The sequence below is a fragment of the Oncorhynchus clarkii genome, chromosome 20 (genome assembly GCF_045791955.1).
Source record: "Oncorhynchus clarkii lewisi isolate Uvic-CL-2024 chromosome 20, UVic_Ocla_1.0, whole genome shotgun sequence".
NCBI classification, from domain to species: Eukaryota; Metazoa; Chordata; class Actinopteri; order Salmoniformes; family Salmonidae; genus Oncorhynchus; species Oncorhynchus clarkii.
Genome location: NC_092166.1, coordinates 57,004,916 through 57,025,557, shown reverse-complemented (window position 1 = coordinate 57,025,557; position 20,642 = coordinate 57,004,916). Strand labels below are relative to the sequence as shown.

At 42.7% G+C, this 20,642-nt stretch overlaps 1 protein-coding gene across 1 annotated transcript in view; it reads left to right on the top strand.

Annotated features, from left to right (window-relative positions):
• The window catches only part of LOC139376560 (probable E3 ubiquitin-protein ligase HECTD2), a 33,911-nt gene extending 26,172 nt beyond the window's left edge, over positions 1-7,739 (top strand). Inside the window, exons 19-21 of the mRNA XM_071119295.1 lie at positions 714-829; positions 5,981-6,124; positions 6,296-7,739. Coding sequence (XP_070975396.1) covers positions 714-829; positions 5,981-6,124; positions 6,296-6,416 — 381 coding nt within the window. The 3' untranslated portion in view covers positions 6,417-7,739. The remainder of the gene's footprint in view (positions 1-713; positions 830-5,980; positions 6,125-6,295) is intronic.
• Positions 7,740-20,642: the final 12,903 nt, after the last annotated feature.

Genomic DNA, 20,642 nt, shown 5'->3' with positions numbered 1-20,642 from the left:
ACCTTTTAGTTTTCTCATGAAATGCTTTCAATATTTGTATTTGAATTTCTACAATGTATAATTGGTTTGAGGTTTTTAAGTCATTGAAATTTGGAGCTATTAGAATTTTTACATATTGTCCAATGTACATTGTGTAATTTTACAGATAGTCGCTAACAAGCCCTACAGGGATATCCAATGTCAACCCAAATTTACCACAAGCATTACAATTGGGTTGCTTACAGCTGTAGTCCGAATTGATGATTACTTGTGTGCTGCCAGCTGTGTTTATGTGGGTAGGATTGAAACAAACTCAAATTTACGCTGGGATGCAGTAATGACTACAAGTCTCACAAAACTGTGGCTGACCAAAATTATCCTATTTCCACTTTGTAGTCAATTTTGACAGTAGAATAAATATTTCTGACACATATTGTTGCCACGTAGGCTGTTTTCTAAATGAGAAGTTGCTCTTTAATGGACAAAATTCCATCCCGTTGGGCACATACTAGTTGAATCAATGTTGTTTCCACGTCATTTCAATTCAATTATGTTGAACCAATGTGAAATAGACATTGAATTGACGTCTGTGCCTAGCAGGATGGTAGTGATTGGTTGTCTTGTGAAATCCTGTAGTTTCACTGGAATCCCAGGTGTCCTGTATTTTCATATCCTGTAGTTTTACTTGTCATACTACCATGATATTGATTCCTTGTCTTGTCACTTTGTTTTAGTTGCTGAGGCCAGAGGAGGTGGAGATCCTGGTGTGTGGTAGTCCCAACCTGGACATGAGCTCTCTGCAGAAGGCAGCCCAGTATGAGGGCTACAGCAAGACTGACCCCACCATCAGGTACTGTAAACCCATCATCATATCATTCATTTTCCCATCATTTTGTAAAAAGGCCTGATATTAAAGCCATTATCCTGAGTTTCTAAATGACCATTGAACAGTAGGAAATATCCCAGATGGTGCATTTAACGCAGGGATGAGCCCTGACCTCAACCTCATCGAACACCTTTGGGATGAATTGGAGCACCGACCGCGAGCTAGGCCTTCCATTCAGCCACAAGAGCATTAGCGAGGTCGGGCACGGATGTTGGGCGATTAGGCCTAGCTCGCAGTCGGCGTTCCAATTTCATCCTAAAGATGTTCAATGGGGTTGAAGTCAGGTCTCTGTGCAGGTCAGTCAAGTTCTTCCACATTGATCTCAACAAACCATTGCTATATGGACCTCGCTTTGTGCTCGGGGGCATTGTCATGCTGAAACAGGAAAGGGCCTTCCCCAAACTGTTGGCACAAAGTTGGAAGCACAGAATCGTCTAGAATGTCATTGTATGCTGTAGCATTAAGATTTCCCTTCACTGGAACTTAAGGGCCTAGCACAGACCATGAAAAACAGCCCCAGACCATTTTCCTCCTCCACCAAACTTTACAGTGGGCACTATGCATTCGGGCAGGTAGCGTTTTCTTGGCATCTGCCAAAACCAGATTTGTCCATCGGACTGCCAGATGGTGATTCATCACTCCAGAAAATGTGTTTCCACTGCTCCAGAGTCCAATGGCGGTGAGCTTTACACCACTCCAGCTGACGCTTGGCATTGCGCATGGTGACCTTAGGCTTGTGTGTGGTTGCTCGGCCATGGAAACTCATTTCATGATGCTCCCGACTAACAGTTATTGTGCTGACGTTGCTTCCAGAGGCAGTTTGGAACTCTCTAGTGAGTGTTGCAACTGAGGACAGACGATTTTTACGCGCTACAGCCTTCAGCACCCGGTGGTCCCGTTCTGTGAGCTTGTGTGGTCTACCACTTTGTGGCTGAGCCGTTGTTGCTCCTAGACGTTTCCACTTCACAATAACAGCACTTACAGTTGACCGGGGCAGCTCTAGCAGTGCAGAAATTTGACAAACTGACTTGTTGGAAAGGTGGCATCCTATGACGGTGCCATGTTGAAAGTCACTGAGCTCTTCTGTAAAGCCTTTCTAATGTTTTTTTTTAATGGAGATTGCATGGCTGTGTGCTCGATTTTATACACCTGTCAGCAACGGTGTTATTGAAATAGCCGAATCCACTTGTTTGAAGGGGTGTCCACATACTTTTGTATATATAGGGTATACACTGCATTCTGAAAGTATTCAGACCCCTTGACTTTTCCCACATTTTATTACGTTACAACCTTATTCTAAAATTGATTCAATATTTAGTTTTTCTCATCAATCTATACATAATACCCCATAATGACAAAGCGAAAACAGATTTTTTGCCATTTTTGCAAATATATTCAACATTTAATAACACAAATACCTTCTTTACATAGGTATTCAGATTCTTTGCTATGAGATTCGAAATTGAGCTCCGGTGCATCCTGTTTCCATTGATCATGTTTCTACAACTTGATTGGAGTCCACGTGTGGTAAATTCAAATGATTGGACATGATTTGGAAAGGGAAACACCTACCCACTTGGGAGCCAGGCCCACCCACTGGGAACCAGGCCCAGCCAATCCGAATGAATTTTTCCACACAAAGGGCCTTTATTGCAGACAGAAATACTCCTCAGTTTCATCAGCTGTCTGGGTGACTGGTCTCAGATGATCCCGCAGGTGAAAAAGACGAATCTGGAAGCCATTGGCTGGCTTGGTAACACGTGGTCTGCGGTTGTGAGGCCAGTTAGACATACTGCCAAGTTCTCTAAAAAGACATTAGAGGTGGCTTATGGTATATCATTTCTTATTTAATTTTCTGGCAACAGCTCTGGTGGACATTCCTGCAGTCAGCATGCCAATTGCATGCTCACTCAAAACTTGAGACATCTGTGGCATTGTTTTGTGTGACAACTGCACATTTTAGAGTCCCATTTTTTGTCCCCAGCACAAGGTGCACCTGTGTAATGATCATGCTGTTTAATCAGCTTACTGATATACCACACCTGCCAGGTGGATGGATTATCATGGCAAAGGAGAAATACTCACTAACAGGGATTAAACAAATTTGTGCACAAAATTAGAGAGAAAAAGCTTTTTGTGTGTATGGAACTTTTCTGAGATATTTTTTTAAGCTCATGTAACATGATGCTAACACTTCACATGTTGTGTTCACATGTTGTGTTTATATATATATATATATATATATATATATAAATATATATATATATATATATATATACAGTTGAAGTCGGAAGTTTACATACACAAATTTTTCAACCACTCCACACATTTCTTGTTAACAAACTATAGTTTTGGCAAGTCGGTTAGGACATCTACTTTGTGCATGACACAAGTCATTTTTCCAACAATTGTTTACAGACAGATTATTTCACTTTTAATTCACTGTATCACAATTCCAGTGGGTCTGAAGTTTACATACACTAAGTTGACTGTGCCTTTAAACAGCTTGGAAAATTCCAGAAAATGATGTAATGGCTTTAGAAGCTTCTGATAGGCTTATTGACATAATTTGAGTCCATTGGAGGTGTACCCGTGGATCTATTTCAAGTCCTACCTTCAAACTCAGTGCCTCTTTGCTTGAAATAATGGGAAAATCAAAAGAAATCAGCCAAGACCTCTGAAAAATAATTGTAGACCTCCGCAAGTCTGGTTCATCCTTGGGAGCAATTTCCAAACGCCTGAAGGTACCATGTTCATCTGCACAAACAATAGTACGCAAGTATAAACACCGTAGGACCACGCAGCTGTCATACCTCTCAGGAAGGAGACACGTTCTGTCTCCTAGAGATGAACGTACTTTGGTGTGAAAAGTTCAACTCAATCCCAAAACAACAGCAAAGGACCTTGTGAAGATGCTGGAGGAAACGGGTACAAAAGTATCTATATCCACAGTAAAACGAGTCATATATTGACATAACCTGAAAGGCCGCTCAGCAAGGAAGAAGCCACTGCTCCAAAACCGCCATTAAAAAAGCCAGACTACGGTTTGCAACTGGGGGACTGGTGGGGATGGGGTCTCAGATGGTTAAGGGGCAGCTCTTGGGGGACTGGTGGGGATGGGGTCTCAGATGGTTAAGGGGCAGCTCTTGGGGAACTGTGGGGGGTGGAGATCTTGGAGGGCTGGTGGCCTGGCGATTGGGAGCTTGGGCCGGTGGTTGATGGATTGCTGTTTCGGGTCCCCATTTTTGACCTTGTGGGAGATCTGTCGACGTGCCCGTGAGCAGGGCATTGACCGTCATCATGAAGTGCTTTGAGAGACTAGTCAAGGACCATATCACCTCCACCCTATCCGACACCCTAGACCCACTCCAATTTGCTTACCGCCCAAATAGGTCCACAGACGATGCAATCTCAACCACACTGCACACTGCCCTAACCCATCTGGACAAGAGGAATACCTATGTGAGAATGCTGTTCATCGACTACAGCTCGGCATTCAACACCATAGTACCCTCCAAGCTCGTCATCAAGCTCGAGACCCTGGGTCTCGACCCCGCCCTGTGCAACTGGGTACTGGACTTCCTGACGGGCCGCCCCCAGGTGGTGAGGGTAGGCAACAACATCTCCACCCCGCTGATCCTCAACACTGGGGCCCCACAAGGGTGCGTTCTGAGCCCTCTCCTGTACTCCCTGTTCACCCAGGACTGCGTGGCCACGCACGCCTCCAACTCAATCATCAAGTTTGCGGACGACACAACAGTGGTAGGCTTGATTACCAACAACGACGAGACGGCCTACAGGGAGGAGGTGAGGGCCCTCGGAGTGTGGTGTCAGGAAAATAACCTCACACTCAACGTCAACAAAACTAAGGAGATGATTGTGGACTTCAGGAAACAGCAGAGGGAACACCCCCCTATCCACATCGATGGAACAGTAGTGGAGAGGGTAGCAAGTTTTAAGTTCCTCGGCATACACATCACAGACAAACTGAATTGGTCCACTCACACAGACAGCATCGTGAAGAAGGCGCAGCAACGCCTCTTCAACCTCAGGAGGCTGAAGAAATTTGGCTTGTCACCAAAAGCACTCACAAACTTCTACAGATGCACAATCGAGAGCATCCTGGCGGGCTGTATCACCGCCTGGTACTGCAACTGCTCCGCCCACAACCGTAAGGCTCTCCAGAGGGTAGTGAGGTCTGCACAACGCATCACCGGGGGCAAACTACCTGCCCTCCAGGACACCTACACCACCCGATGTCACAGGAAGGCCATAAAGATCATCAAGGACATCAACCACCCGAGCCACTGCCTGTTCACCCCGCTATCATCCAGAAGGCGAGATCAGTACAGGTGCATCAAAGTTGGGACCGAGAGACTGAAAAACAGCTTCTATCTCAAGGCCATCAGACTGTTAAACAGCCACCACTAACATTGAGTGGCTGCTGCCAACACACTGACACTGACACTGACTCAACTCCAGCCACTTTAATAATGGAATTGATGGGAAATGATGTAAATATATCACTAGCCACTTTAAACAATGCTACCTTATATAATGTTACTTACCCTACATTATTCATCTCATATGCATACGTATACACTGTACTCTATATCATCGACTGCATCCTTATGTAATACATGTATCACTAGCCACTTTAACTATGCCACTTTGTTTACATTCTCATCTCGTATGTATATACTGTACTCGATACCATCTACTGTATCTTGCCTATGCTGCTCTGTACCATCACTCATTCATATATCCTTATGTACATATTCTTATCCCCTTACACTGTGTATATACAGTCGTTTTGGAATTGTTAGTTAGATTACTTGTTGGTTATTACTGCATTGTCGGAACTAGAGGCTCAAGCATTTCGCTACACTCGCATTAACATCTGCTAACCATGTGTATGTGACAAATAAAATTTGATTTGATTTGACCCTGGTTGCTTCTGTGTGTCGATCTGGATGATCTGTTAGATGACTAATGTGATGTAGTTGTTGAGCGGCTTCACTGCAAGTATTTTGGATCTTTTTTTAAATATACAATGAAAAAAACTTTCTGAAGGTAATGCATCTAATGAGTTAAATTGTCTGTCTCTGTGGTCAGGGCATTCTGGGACGTGGTGCTGGCCTTCCCTCTGGAGCTCCAGAAGAAGCTGCTCCATTTCTCAACAGGAAGTGACCGTGTCCCCGTGGGAGGAATGGCCGACCTCAACTTCAAGATCTCCAAGATTGATGCATCCACCGACTGGTTAGATACTTCAGATGTCCTCACTGTGTTCTTTCTTATTAATTGTAAACATTTTGAAATATACTGAAAGCAGACCTCCTTTCATCAGTTGCTATTGTCACATTTGATTTGTATAGAACAGCAACTTTGAACAAACGTGAATTCATCATTTTACCTTTTCTTCCTCTCCAGGTTGCCTATATCTCACACATGTTTCAACCAGATCTGCCTGCCAACATACAAAAATAAAAAAGAACTGAAGCAGAAGTTAACTATTGCCATTTCAAATGCAGAAGGGTTTGGACTGGAGTGAACTCTGATCTACAAACCACAATGGTGGAACTGTCATTTATCTTGTTTTGTGGTCAGTAGGGTGTGTACATTTGGATATGTTCAGACATGCTATTGGTATACCAGTAAGCTCTCCGCTTCAAATGTTCTTAGCAATTAACTTAACCAATCTGTTTGTATAGAAATATGAGTGAAACGTTATATTACAGGTAAAGCTTTCAGAGCACTTGTTTGTGCGCTCAATACCTTTGCCTTTTGGAAATCGAAATGGACATGGAAAAGGTTCTGCCCAGTCCAGTAACAATGAAGTAGTTTATTAAAGTAAGGGGTTGAATGTAGGTTAGATCCGGGCTGTTTTGGACTGTGATAAAATATCTAGACAGTCTGTCAGTACTGAGGTGTAGGTTCTTAGTGACAGAGCCCATCTCTCTTCCTGAACTGAGTACCTGTACTCTCTGTCTTTGACGAAAGCCTTTTCAGGCTTAAGATTGAACTCATTCTGAGACTGTTGGTAAATTATGAACACAGAGATTGTCTCCTTGGTATTTATACTAATATATTTTGTCAGAGGTCTCAGTGGTTTTAAAACATTTGGAAGAAGTTCCTGTTATTTGTGAGCAGACTTTTTAGACCAACCTTTCAGGATGTTTTAATGTAGAGCCTGAAAGGGAATCAAGCTTCAGTAGGGTTTAATCATGTTACAGTAGTTGTGCTGGTTTATGACCATTGTTAATGTGAGAACTTTGGGTATACCTCTCCCCCCCCCCCCCCCCCAATTGTCGGTGATGCCTCTCGATACAGATTACGTCTAATGGATACGCTTGGTACATTTGGCATATTGTATGAAATGGTTACGAAACACTAATATGATCATGATTGATATCAAGGCAAATAAGAGTTATATGGACCTCACACACCTGCAGGTTAGAATGATGAAACGGGTGTATGATCGGGAACTATGTCATTTAATGCGGTTGTAAAGTGATCTCTATTGTAAAGTGACACCTCTTGTGTTGTAGTAGTCAACTCACTCTCAGGATGTCCACATTTCATGTACTGTACGACTCTTCTGAAATGATGATCATGATAAGAAAAACAAGGTATTTGTTAACGCAGTGGAAAGGTAAACTGCTTTATTATTTAAAAATTGATAGTGCATGGGTGACGGAGAGAATTGAAATGGTGCAGTTTGAGGCCATGGAGCGGAAAGTGATGCGGGTGCTGGAGATGTGGGTCTGGGCAGGGGTGAAGTTGTGGATTTTTGTATGATGTTGTCATTTGTATGTGTATGTTTTGTATTGTTTATCAAATAAAATATTTTTCAAAAGTTATTTATCTAAACACATTCGTTATGTAAGTGTCACTCCTGTTTCATTTAGCTTCATAGTAACCAAGGTTACCAGGCTTAGAAGATCTTGCCTTAGATTTAGGCCTCCCTCATCACACTCTCCTCAGAGAATGGACACTTACAGAACCGAAAGACTACCTGTGCTTCTGTCACAGGAGCAAGCTGTTATTTTGATTTATGGGCCCATGTCAGCTGTTTATAGTTCTCCCCAAGAGTGAGAAAGTGAAGTTGAAATGCATACCACCAACTGTGATGTAATGGAAGTTGTTTAAAATATCAGCTTTGTCTTATAGACTAGACTGGACTATGCTAACATCGTAAACAAATATGGGACACTCAAATTAGTTTGATATTTTATGTTTGATATGGTTAGTGCTGATGTTGCTGATGTTGTACCCACGGTGACTATTAAAACCTCCCCTAACCAGAAACCGTGGATTGATGGCAGCATTCCTGCAAAACTGAAAGCGCAAACCACCGCTTTTAATCATGGCAAGGCGACTGGAAACATGACCGAATACAAATGGTGTAGTTATTCCCTCCGGAAGGCAATCAAACAAGCAAAGTGTCAGTATAGAGACAAAGTAGAGTCGCAATTCAACGGCTCAAACGCGAGATGTATGTGGCAGGGTCTACAGTCAATCACGGATTACGGATTCCTTTTCTGTGGCCAACTTGAGTAAAACATCTAAACGTGTTAACCCTCACAAGGCTGCCCGGCAGAGATGGCAACCCTAGCCATGTCCTCAGAGCATGCGCAAACCAGCTGGCTGGTGTGTTTACGGACATATTCAATCAATCCCTATCCCGGGCTGCTGTCCCCACATGCTTCAAGATGGCCACCATTGTTCCTGTTCCCAAGAAAGCTAAGGTAACTGAACTAAATGACTATTGCCCCGTAGCACTCACTTCTGTCACCATGAAGTGCTTTGAGAGACTAGTCAAGGATCATATCACCTTCACTCTACCTGATACCCTAGACCCACTCCAATTTGCTTACCGCCCCAATAGGTCCACAGACGATGCAATCGCAATCACACAGCATACTGCCCTATCCCATCTGATCAAGAGGAATACAGTGCCTTGCGAAAGTATTCGGCCCCCTTGAACTTTGCGACCTTTTGCCACATTTCAGGCTTCAAACATAAAGATATAAAACTGTATTTTTTTGTGAAGAATCAACAACAAGTGGGACACAATCATGAAGTGGAACGACATTTATTGGATATTTCAAACTTTTTTAACAAATCAAAAACTGAAAAATTGGGCGTGCAAAATTATTCAGACCCCTTAAGTTAATACTTTGTAGCGCCACCTTTTGCTGCGATTACAGCTGTAAGTCGCTTGGAGTATGTCTCTATCAGTTTTGCACATCGAGAGACTGACATTTTTCCCATTCCTCCTTGCAAAACAGCTCGAGCTCAGTGAGGTTGGATGGAGAGCATTTGTGAACAGCAGTTTTCAGTTCTTTCCACAGATTCTCGATTGGATTCAGGTCTGGACTTTGACTTGGCCATTCTAACACCTGGATATGTTTATTTTTGAACCATTCCATTGTAGATTTTGATTTATGTTTTGGATCATTGTCTTGTTGGAAGACAAATCTCCGTCCCAGTCTCAGGTCTTTTGCAGACTCCATCAGGTTTTCTTCCAGAATGGTCCTGTATTTGGCTCCATCCATCTTCCCATCAATTTTAACCATCTTCCCTGTCCCTGCTGAAGAAAAGCAGGCCCAAACCATGATGCTGCCACCACCATGTTTGACAGTGGGGATGGTGTGTTCAGCTGTGTTGCTTTTACGCAATACATAACGTTTTGCATTGTTGCCAAAAAGTTCAATTTTGGTTTCATCTGACCAGAGCACCTTCTTCCACATGTTTGGTGTGTCTCCCAGGTGGCTTGTGGCAAACTTTAAACAGCACTTTTTATGGATATCTTTAAGAAATGGCTTTCTTCTTGCCACTCTTCCATAAAGGCCAGATTTGTGCAATATACGACTGATTGTTGTCCTATGGACAGAGTCTCCCACCTCAGCTGTAGATCTCTGCAGTTCATCCAGAGTGATCATGGGCCTCTTGGCTGCATCTCTGATCAGTCTTCTCCTTGTATGAGCTGAAAGTTTAGAGGGACGGCCAGGTCTTGGTAGATTTGCAGTGGTCTGATACTCATTCCATTTCAATATTATCGCTTGCACAGTGCTCCTTGGGAAGTTTAAAGCTTGGGAAATATTTTTGTATCCAAATCCGGCTTTAAACTTCTTCACAACAGTATCTCGGACCTGCCTGGTGTGTTCCTTGTTCTTCATGATGCTCTCTGCGCTTTTAACGGACCTCTGAGACTATCACAGTAAAGGTGCATTTATACGGAGACTTGATTACACACAGGTGGATTGTATTTATCATCATTAGTCATTTAGGTCAACATTGGATCATTCAGAGATCCTCACTGAACTTCTGGAGAGAGTTTGCTGCACTGAAAGTAAAGGGGCTGAATAATTTTGCACGCCCAATTTTTCAGTTTTTGATTTGTTAAAAAAGTTTGAAATATCCAATAAATGCAGTTCCACTTCATGATTGTGTCCCACTTGTTGTTGATTCTTCACAAAAAAATACAGTTTTATATCTTTATGTTTGAAGCCTGAAATGTGGCAAAAGGTCGCAAAGTTCAAGGGGGCCGAATACTTTCGCAAGGCACTGTATGTAAGAATGCTGTTCATTGACTACAGCTCAGCATTCAACACCATAGTCCAAATTCATCGTTAAGCTGGAGGCCCTGGGTCTCAACCCCAACCTGTACAATTGGGTCCTGGACTTTCTGACGGTCCGCCCCCAAGTGGTGAAGGTAGGAAACAACATCTCCACCCCGCTGATCCTCAACACTGGGGCCCCACAAGGGTGCGTTCTCAGCCCTCTCCTGTACTCCCTGCTCACACATGACTGCACGGCCAGGCATGACTCCTACACCATCATTAAGTTTGCAGATGACACAACAGTGGTAGGCCTGCTCACTGACAACGACAAGACAGCCTATAGGGAGGAGGTCAGAGACCTGGTCGTGTGGTGCCAGGACAACAACCTCTCCCTCAACGTGATCAAGACAGTGGAGATGATTGTGGACTACAGGAAAAAGAGGACCGGGCCCCCATTCTCATCGACGGGGCTGTAGTGGAGCAGGTTGAGAGCTTCAAGTTCTTTGGTGTCCACATCACCAACAAACTAACATGGTCCAAGCACACCTAGACAGTCCTGAAGAGGGCACGACAAAACCTACTCCCTCTCAGGAGACTGAATACATTTGGCATGGGTCCTCAGATCCTCAAAAGGTTCTACAGCTGCACCATGGAGAGCATCCTGGCTGGTTGCATCACTGCCTGGTATGGCAACTGCTCGGCCTCCGACCGCAAGGCACTACAGAGGGTAGTGGGAACGGCCCAGTACATCACTGGTTCCAAGTTTCCTGCCATTCAGGACCTCTATACCAGGCGGTGTCAGAGGAAGGCCCAAAAATTGTCAAAGACTCCAGCCATGCTCGTCATAGACTGTTCTCTCTGCTACCGCATGGCAAGTGGTATCGAAGTCTAGGTCCAAGAGGCTTCTAAACAGCTTCTACCCCCAAGTCATAAGACTCCTGAACATCTAATCAAATGGCTACCCAGACGATTTGCATTGCCCCCCCCCCCCCCCTTTTACACCGCTGCTACTCTCTGTTGTTACCATCTATGCAAAGTCACTTTAATAACTCTACCTACATGTACTACTAACCAGTGCCCTCGCACATTGACTCTGTACTGGTACCCCCATGTACAGTATATAGACTCATTATTTTACTGCTGCTCTTTAATTACTTGTTACTTTTATTTACTATTCTTATCCATATTTCTTTTAACTGCATTGTTGGTTAGGGGCTCTAAGTAAGCATTTCACTGTAAGGTGAATACCAGTTCTTTTCAGCGCATGTGATTTATACAATTGGATTTGATTTGATCTTCAACGTCACCGACGGCCACTGGCACGCATGTTTTTTCATGGGACCTCTTGTGTGCATGCTCTTGTGTGTAATTTAAAAAAACACACACCATTTATGGGTATAATAGGAAATACCATAGGCATCTCCTGAGTTTCAAGTTTATGGAAGCTATCAATTTATCCTACCATTTCTACGGGTCTGCTGCCAGTTATGATTATTTTTACATGTGCATTTTCGTGTAGCAGTTTAATTTCAATAATACTGTTTTTGTTTCTCAAGGTCAGTGTCACGTGTTTAATCATAAACAATCTGAAGTAAAATTGTAAAAGTTCAAATTCAACTAAGGGAAGAGCACCAGCCTCACATGGACACATTGATACACTTTGAACCATTGGCTGTAAGTAAAATAATAGGCCTAAAGCCGACAAATAAAAACAGTAGATACAATCCTGATGAAAATTACGGTTCTTTCAATCGCATTCATCTATACTCCGCGTGTCTGCCTCACTTACCATCTGTCTTGACTGGAGCTATTGCTAGTGAAGTTCAGCATTATATCAACTAGCTTATTCCGGGCCCTCAGAGTTTCCTACGCCACTGAGCTCGGGACAGACAGGTGTTTCCACTGGATATATGGGATCATCAGATCATGATATTTTAATCTATCACACCGAGGATTGGTGATATCGAAGCGGGAGTGTTGGAAAAAACGTTAAAATACAGAGGAACTATCATGCACAGTGAATGTTTTAAAAAACGGACTTGGTTGACTTACTGGTTGAGGTGAAGAAAAAAACAGAGAAACTCAGCTTATTAGTGGTGTGTTAAGACAGTCAGAAATCAGACATTGACAGATGGGCACTTTCCTACATATGCATGCATTCTGGAGAGAGACGCACCATATCTTTGCTACACACCCCTCCCCTTCTTCTTGATGCAACATTTTAAATGAACCTCGAGACACATTATCTTCACAAATATTTTAGACGCTTTTCATTGACAGCCGCAACTCAATCCGACCTATTGCCAGGCGCACTACCCAAATTGCGGTCTTCCCAAATAGGCATAGGCTACATTACACACTTGTAATTTGAAACAATCGATAGCTATTTAAAATAAAATCGTATTTAAGTATTTTGAATGATTTCATTTAAACAGGAGTAATTATATAATTTGGGCGAAACATTAGGGCAAACTTTAGGGCAATCCAGCATCATAACAGTGCACTGTGCGCTCGCCAACTTTCCTTTCCAATTCACAAGAGGCTCTGAAACCAGAGATCTGAATATAATGACAAGATGTTCATGTCTCCGCCCTAAAAATGGGAGTCTTTGTCCCAAAGGTGGGAAGGCAGGCGACAAGTTTAGGTCTGTATATTATTCCAGTTGAAACGCAGTGGGTATTTGGGGTTTATTCTGGACAGATTTTGGCGAGAGTGAGCCCTTTCGCTTCGCCTCTTCCTCTCTGCTGAAACTATGTCACCTGTCATCTGAGCAGTGCAGAGATGTCATTTTGTTTTCTGTACTCCCATAGAGTCCTGGCTGAACACTGACCCAGCCTAGGGCCATCACAATAGGACGGAAATTATGAATGCTTCCACTTTTCAATCCATAAATTACATGCCTTTAGTGCAATGTAAACATTTCAGGGTCAAAAAAGTGTTTATACTGATTCTTGGTGGCACAATTATTTTGAATACTCTAGTATTGCTCAAGCATTAATATGTCAGTTATCCACAGTCTCTAAATGAAAAATGTTCTGAATGCTGTTTGGTACGGTGCATGGTGTTCTTTCAGTGAGACAGATTCCATCACAGTAATCCTAACCATTCTGATGAAAATACTTAACAAAAAAGGTGGAATTAAGTCTACATAGTTGTGGAATATGAATCAATAAGTAATGGACATTTTACGACATATTGTTAACATACTGTATTTGGCATTGATGCGTCCTTGAAGGATAATGAGGTCACTTTGTCAGGTGATGTTTGCATGATCAGGCGTTATCATTTGACATTTGGTGGTTTCACCTGCCAGCTGAGTCATCCGTTCTTCTGGGCATGACAGGGCACAAATCAGTTTGTCACGGTTAAACAGATCAAAAGTAAAATGAATAGCCGTGATGAGATATTATTTGACGCGTTCACATCTGCAGTATTTAAACAGGGCAGCTTCTTTCCTCAGTAAGTCAATCCATCCTAGGGTATCCAACACCTGCACTAATCCTGTAGGATATGCGTAGGCTTTACACGTTCTTATTTTCTTCACAGAGACCTGCCCCACATAGATGGTGAGGTCTGGCTACAGGCTATGGCTGCTAACAGAGACTGGCTGTGTCCATCAACGCCTTACTTCCTCCTTTCCTTGTTAGTCAAATCAAAGGAAATGGTACTTGTCACATGCACTGAATACAACAGACCGTCAGACGCGTACTCACGAGCACTTTCCCAACAATGCAGAGGTAAAAAGTAAGAACAAAAAATGTGTAACACAATAAAATAACAATAACGAGTCTATATACAAGGAATACCAGGTCAATGTGCGTGGGTACAAGGTAGATAAGTTAATTGAGGTAAAAGTGACTAGGCAATCAGGATTGGATAATAAACAGAGTAGCAGCAGCATAATGTGAAGCATGTGAAAAAGCTGATGTTGGTGGTCTGCTTGAAACATGTAGGTATTTCATACTGGGTCAGGGAGAGCTTGAAAATGTCAGTGAAGATACTTGCCAGCTGGTCAGCGCATGCTATGAGTACATGTCCTGGTAATCCGTCTGGCCCTGCGGCCTTGTGAACGTTAACCTGTTTAAAGTCGTTACTAACATCGACTACGGAGAACATGATTGCAGAGTCGTCCAGAGCAGCTGGTGGTCTCATGCGTGGTTCAGTGTTGCTAGCCTCGAAGCGTGGATAAAAAGCATTTAGCTCGCCTGGTAGGCTCACGTCACTGGGCAGTTCACGGCTGGGTTTCCCTTTGTAATCCGTGATAATTTGTAAGCCCTGCCACATCTGACGAGCATCAGAGCCAGTGTAGTAGGATTCAATCTTAGTCCTGTATTAACCATTTGTTTCCTCAGTTCCTTTTAAAACGCATCTGAGTAGAGGTTCCAAGGTCTCCCACTCAGACCTCCTCAAATGGCATTTGATAGGAAATGAAAAGGGACAACAGGGATAGAGGAAGCAAGGATTTAACAGCTAGTACATTTTCTGGCAGACTAGAGTGAACTGATGTGCAGTGGCTTGCCCTGGTTCTGTCTTCCTCATCCATCCAATCAGTTGGTTCGGGAGGCAATGCACCCACCCTGCTCAGTCCTATTCAGATCTCAGACCACGCAGAGCACTGGAGGGGGGTGAGAGAGAGGGGGAGGTCTCTTCTGTAAGGGAAATTAAACAGAGCTGCACATAGCTCATGGCTTCATCTACTCATCTCTGTGGCTAGAAGTGGCTGTTAGGGTTGAGAGAATAGGTCAGGCTATTGTACTAAGGATGTTGTTGTCCTCATGAAAATAAAAATCACTTGGAAGCACACAACAGTGTTCAGGTTTATTTTGTTACTTTGAACTGTTCTCTCGATCCGGCACATGGCATGTGGATGTGAGCACATGACACCTAAAGAACATATGATTGTTCTGAGCTTTTTTTAGTTGACTTGTTTCCATCAGCCTTATCTGATGTGACAATGGCGCAGTGCGTGTTGCTTATCATGAGCGCTGGTGCCTGAAGTCTGTTCTGTCTTTTCAAGGAAAATATGCTTTCTGCACACTGAACACTTGTTGCTCCAGCACAATGTGCACTTATTTAATTTGTGAAATATAGATGCAATTCTGAAAAGGTTATGCTATTGCACCAAGACTTGAAATGGTAACGAAGGCATACTGTGGGATACCTGTAGGTTGGTCCTATACATAGGGTTAGGGCTTTTATCTGACCACATGACCTAACCAGGAAAGACTCTGGGCCCTAACTATATAGCCCATAACTAGGACGTAGAGGTTTTAGTATCACTTTCTATGAAGCCCATATGCATTATACAGCATTATACTCATAATGCATAATGATAGAGTAATAATGCAATATAAGTATATTTATAGAGACGCGTAAAAACTCATATAGACTCTTAAATCCATTTACAAATACTCCTAATGCATTATAAGTATAATCATAATCACGTGTAATATACAGCAACATAGTGCTTCATAATTGCTGGTCACTTGTTGCTCAAGGATCACACAGTATTATAATGACCATCAATGTGATGCATTTCAAACATTTTTGTCAATGAGCAGCACATCATTGTTACTGCATTTGGGCTCCCGAGTGGCGCAGTGGTGCACTGCATCTCAGTGCAAGAGGTGTCACTACAGTCCCTGGTTCAAATCCAGTCTGTATCACATCCAGCTGTAATTGGGAGTCCTGTGCACAATTGGCCCAGTGTCGTCTGGGTTTGTCCGGGGTAGGCCGTCATTGTAAATATAATAAATAAGAAAAAAATTCATTGTAAATAAGAATTTGTTCTTCTCAAGTACACTAGTTAAATAAAGGTTTAAAAAAATCACAATCTTTGGCTTATAAGCCACTATAAAATTGCTTTAGGGGATACCTGTTTTGATTGCTTCAGGTAACTGTCTAAGGCAGACAGTTATAATACACCAGAGGTAGGCAACTAGATCATTTTTGTCGGAGTGGATGGTCGGGGGCCCGGAACAGAATTATAATAATTTGTACACTGCAAATTGACCACAACTCAGCCCCAAAATAATTTATATTTGATTAAAAAAAACGATTTTAATCAAATCGAAGTTTATTGGTTGCGTACACAGTTTATCAGATGTTATAGCAGGTACAGCAAAATGGTTGTATTACTTGCTCCTAACAGTGCAGCAAAAAAGTACACAAGTAATAATCAAAAACTAGAAACAAAAATACACTGTATCAGTAATCCAAGTGTGATCTATGGGTATATACACCAAAGATTTATACAGTACTAAGTATGATATGTGAAGCAGCATACAGTGCCTTGCGAAAGTATTCGGCCCCCTTGAACTTTGCGACCTTTTGCCACATTTCAGGCTTCAAACATAAAGATATAAAACTGTATTCTTTTGTGAAGAATCAACAACAAGTGGGACACAATCATGAAGTGGAATGACATTTATTGGATATTTCAAACTTTTTTAACAAATCAAAAACTGAAAAATTGGGCGTGCAAAATTATTCAGCCCCCTTAAGTTAATACTTTGTAGCGCCACCTTTTGCTGCGATTACAGCTGAAAGTCGCTTGGGGTATGTCTCTATCAGGTTTGCACATTGAGAGACTGAAATTCTTTCCCATTCCTCCTTGCAAAACAGCTCGAGCTCAGTGAGATGCTGCATTTGTGAACAGCAGTTTTCAGTTCTTTCCACAGATTCTCGATTGGATTCAGGTCTGGACTTTGACTTGCCCATTCTAACACCTGGATATGTTTATTTTTGAACCATTCCATTGTAGATTTTGCTTTATGTTTTGGATCATTGTCTTGTTGGAAGACAAATCTCCGTCCCAGTCTCAGGTCTTTTGCAGACTCCATCAGGTTTTCTTCCAGAATGGTCCTGTATTTGGCTCCATCCATCTTCCCATCAATTTTAACCATCTTCCCTGTCCCTGCTGAAGAAAAGCAGGCCCAAACCATGATGCTGCCACCACCATGTTTGACAGTGGGGATGGTGTGTTCAGCTGTGTTGCTTTTACGCAATACATAACATTTTGCATTGTTGCCAAAAAGTTCTATTTTGGTTTCATCTGACCAGAGCACCTTCTTCCACATGTTTGGTGTGTCTCCCAGGTGGCTTGTGGCAAACTTTAAACAACACTTTTTATGGATATCTTTAAGAAATGGCTTTCTTCTTGCCACTCTTCCATAAAAGCCAGATTTGTGCAATATACGACTGATTGTTGTCCTATGGACAGAGTCTTCCACCTCAGCTGTAGATCTATGCAGTTCATCCAGAGTGATCATGGGCCTCTTGGCTGCATCTCTGATCAGTCTTCTCCTTGTATGAGCTGAAAGTTTAGAGGGACGGCCAGGTCTTGGTAGATTTGCAGTGGTCTGATACTCCTTCCATTTCAATATTATCGCTTGCACAGTGCTCCTTGGGATGTTTAAAGCTTGGGAAATCTTTTTGTATCCAAATCCGGCTTTAAACTTCTTCACTACAGTATCTCGGACCTGCCTGGTGTGTTCCTTGTTCTTCATGATGCTCTCTGCGCTTTTAACGGACCTCTGAGACTATCACAGTGCAGGTGCATTTATACGGAGACTTGATTACACACAGGTGGATTGTATTTATCATCATTAGTCATTTAGGTCAACATTGGATCATTCAGAGATCCTCACTGAACTTCTGGAGAGAGTTTGCTGCACTGAAAGTAAAGGGGCTGAATAATTTTGCACGCCCAATTTTTCAGATTTTGATTTGTTAAAAAAGTTTGAAATATCCAATAAATGTCATTCCACTTCATGATTGTGTCCCACTTGTTGATTCTTCACAAAAAAATACAGTTTTATATCTTTATGTTTGAAGCATGAAATGTGTCAAAAGGTCGCAAAGTTCAAGGGGGCCGAATACTTTCGCAAGGCACTGTATATAATGCAGCGAGCTATACCGAGAATCCAGTGTATAAATAAACACTGTAACAAAATGCAATGTAGGCTACAGCAGTCGATATATTAGAATGAGCTATGTGAAGAATATAGTATATGAATACACAGTGTGAAAAATGGCATAAAAGAAACGGTTCAGTGTATGACATCTCTATATGCATGAGACAGCAGTGTTGGCTGTGTGTGTGTGACAATCATTTAATACCTTGATTACATTGAGGAATTATCACATATGTCTCTTTTTTTTTATTTGTGGGAAAATATTTGCTAAACTAAACACATCTTTTTGCTGAATTTCGTTTTTCACTAAAAGCTTTGGGGGCAAAACAAAATCACTCGGCAGACTTTCAAGGTGGATTGTGGCGCCATCGAGGTAATCGTACCACAAAACTCTTAAAAGAACACCTGAGAGTAGTTGAATGGGAATACTGGCTTGCAAGAAATCACAGATACAAAAAATATAATGTGCATGAGTGTCAGTGACTTTGCACACATAGTGTAAGCTAAGGCCTTTCCCAATGAAAGTGAGAAAGCTCTGAGGAATTTCATCCTTACATCAAATCAAGCTTAATTTATATTGCACATTTCAGACATCAATGCATTGCAATGCCCTTCAAAGAAAAAAAAGGAGCAACAATGGCTCAGCCACAAAGTGGTAGGCCACACAAGCTCACGGAATGGGACCGCCAAGTGCTGAGGCGCGTAAAAATCATCTGTCCTCAACACTCACTACCAAGTTCCAAACTGCCTCTGGAAGCAACGTCAGCACAATAACTGTTCATTGGGAGCTTCATGAAATGGATTTCCATGGCCAAGCAGCCGCACACAAGCCTAAGATCACCATGCGCAATGCCAAGCGTCGGCTGGAGTGGTGTAAAGCTCGCTGCCATTGGACTCTGGAGCAGTGGAAACGCGTTCTCTGGACTGATGAATCAATCTTCACCATCTGGCAGTCCGATGGACAAATCTGGGTTTGGTGGATGCCAGGGGAACTCTACCTGCCCGAGTGCATAGTGCCAACTGTAAAGTTTGGTGGAGGAGGAATAATGGTCTGGGGCTGTTTGTCATTGTTCGGGCTAGGCCCCTTACTTCCAGTGAAGGGAAATCTAGACTATTCTGTGCTTCCAACTTTGTGGCAACAGTTTGGGGAAGGCCCTTTCCTGTTTCAGCATGACAATGCCCCCGTGCACAAAGCGAGGTCCATACAGAAATGGTTTGTCGAGATCGATGTGGAATAACTTGACTGGCCTGCACAGAGCCCTGACCTCAACCCCATTGAACATCTTTAGGATGAATTGGAATGCCGACTGCGAGCTAGGCCTAATCGCCCAACATACGTGTCTGCCCTCACTAATGCTCTTGTGGCTGAAAGGAAGCAAGTCCCGGTAGCAATGTTCCAACATCTAGTGGAAAGCCTTCCCAGAAGAGTGGAGGCTATCATCGCAGCAAGGGGGACCAACTCCACATTAATGCCCATGATTTTGGAATGAGATGTTCGACGAGCAGGCGTCCACACACTTTGGATCATGCCCGTGCACTTTGGATCATGATCATGCCCGTGAATGAAAATGTGCGGCCAGATTCTCCCCCTGTGCTTTGGGCTCCAATAAAAAGTACCTCAGTCTTGTCTTGAATTAGCTGGAGGAAGTTGTGAGACATCCAGTATTAAAATCACTAACACAGTCTAATAATTTATCTGTGGAGCAAACATTTTCTCCATGACACAGAAAATCAATGCCGTCTGGTTGGTTGGTGGAAATCATAATCAGATAAACAACTTTTTAATCTTACACCCCAATGGCCTTGAGACTTTTTTATAGCAAGTTGTTATGGAAACCATATTTGAAAACAGTTGTGGCCCAGTTTCAGCCTCCTGGCATGAAAATATAGCTCTATGGCCAAGCACACCAGTGGTCTGAGTCTATTCTCTCTGCTACTGCACGGCAAGCGGTACCAATCCACCAAGTCTGGAACCAACAGGACCATGAACAGCTTCTACGCCCGAGCTATACGACTGCTAAACAAGACTACTAAATAGCTAATCAAATATCTACACGGACTATCTGCATTGACCCTTTTTTGCACTAACTCTCTTGCATTGACTCTATGCACACACACTGAACTCTACTCACACATACTTACCCTGACACCCCAACACACACATTCACACACATAACATGCACACACATGCATCTTGACGCAACACTCACTCACTCACTCACTCACTCACTCACTCACTCACTCACTCACTCACTCACTCACTCACTCACTCACTCACTCACTCACTCACTCACT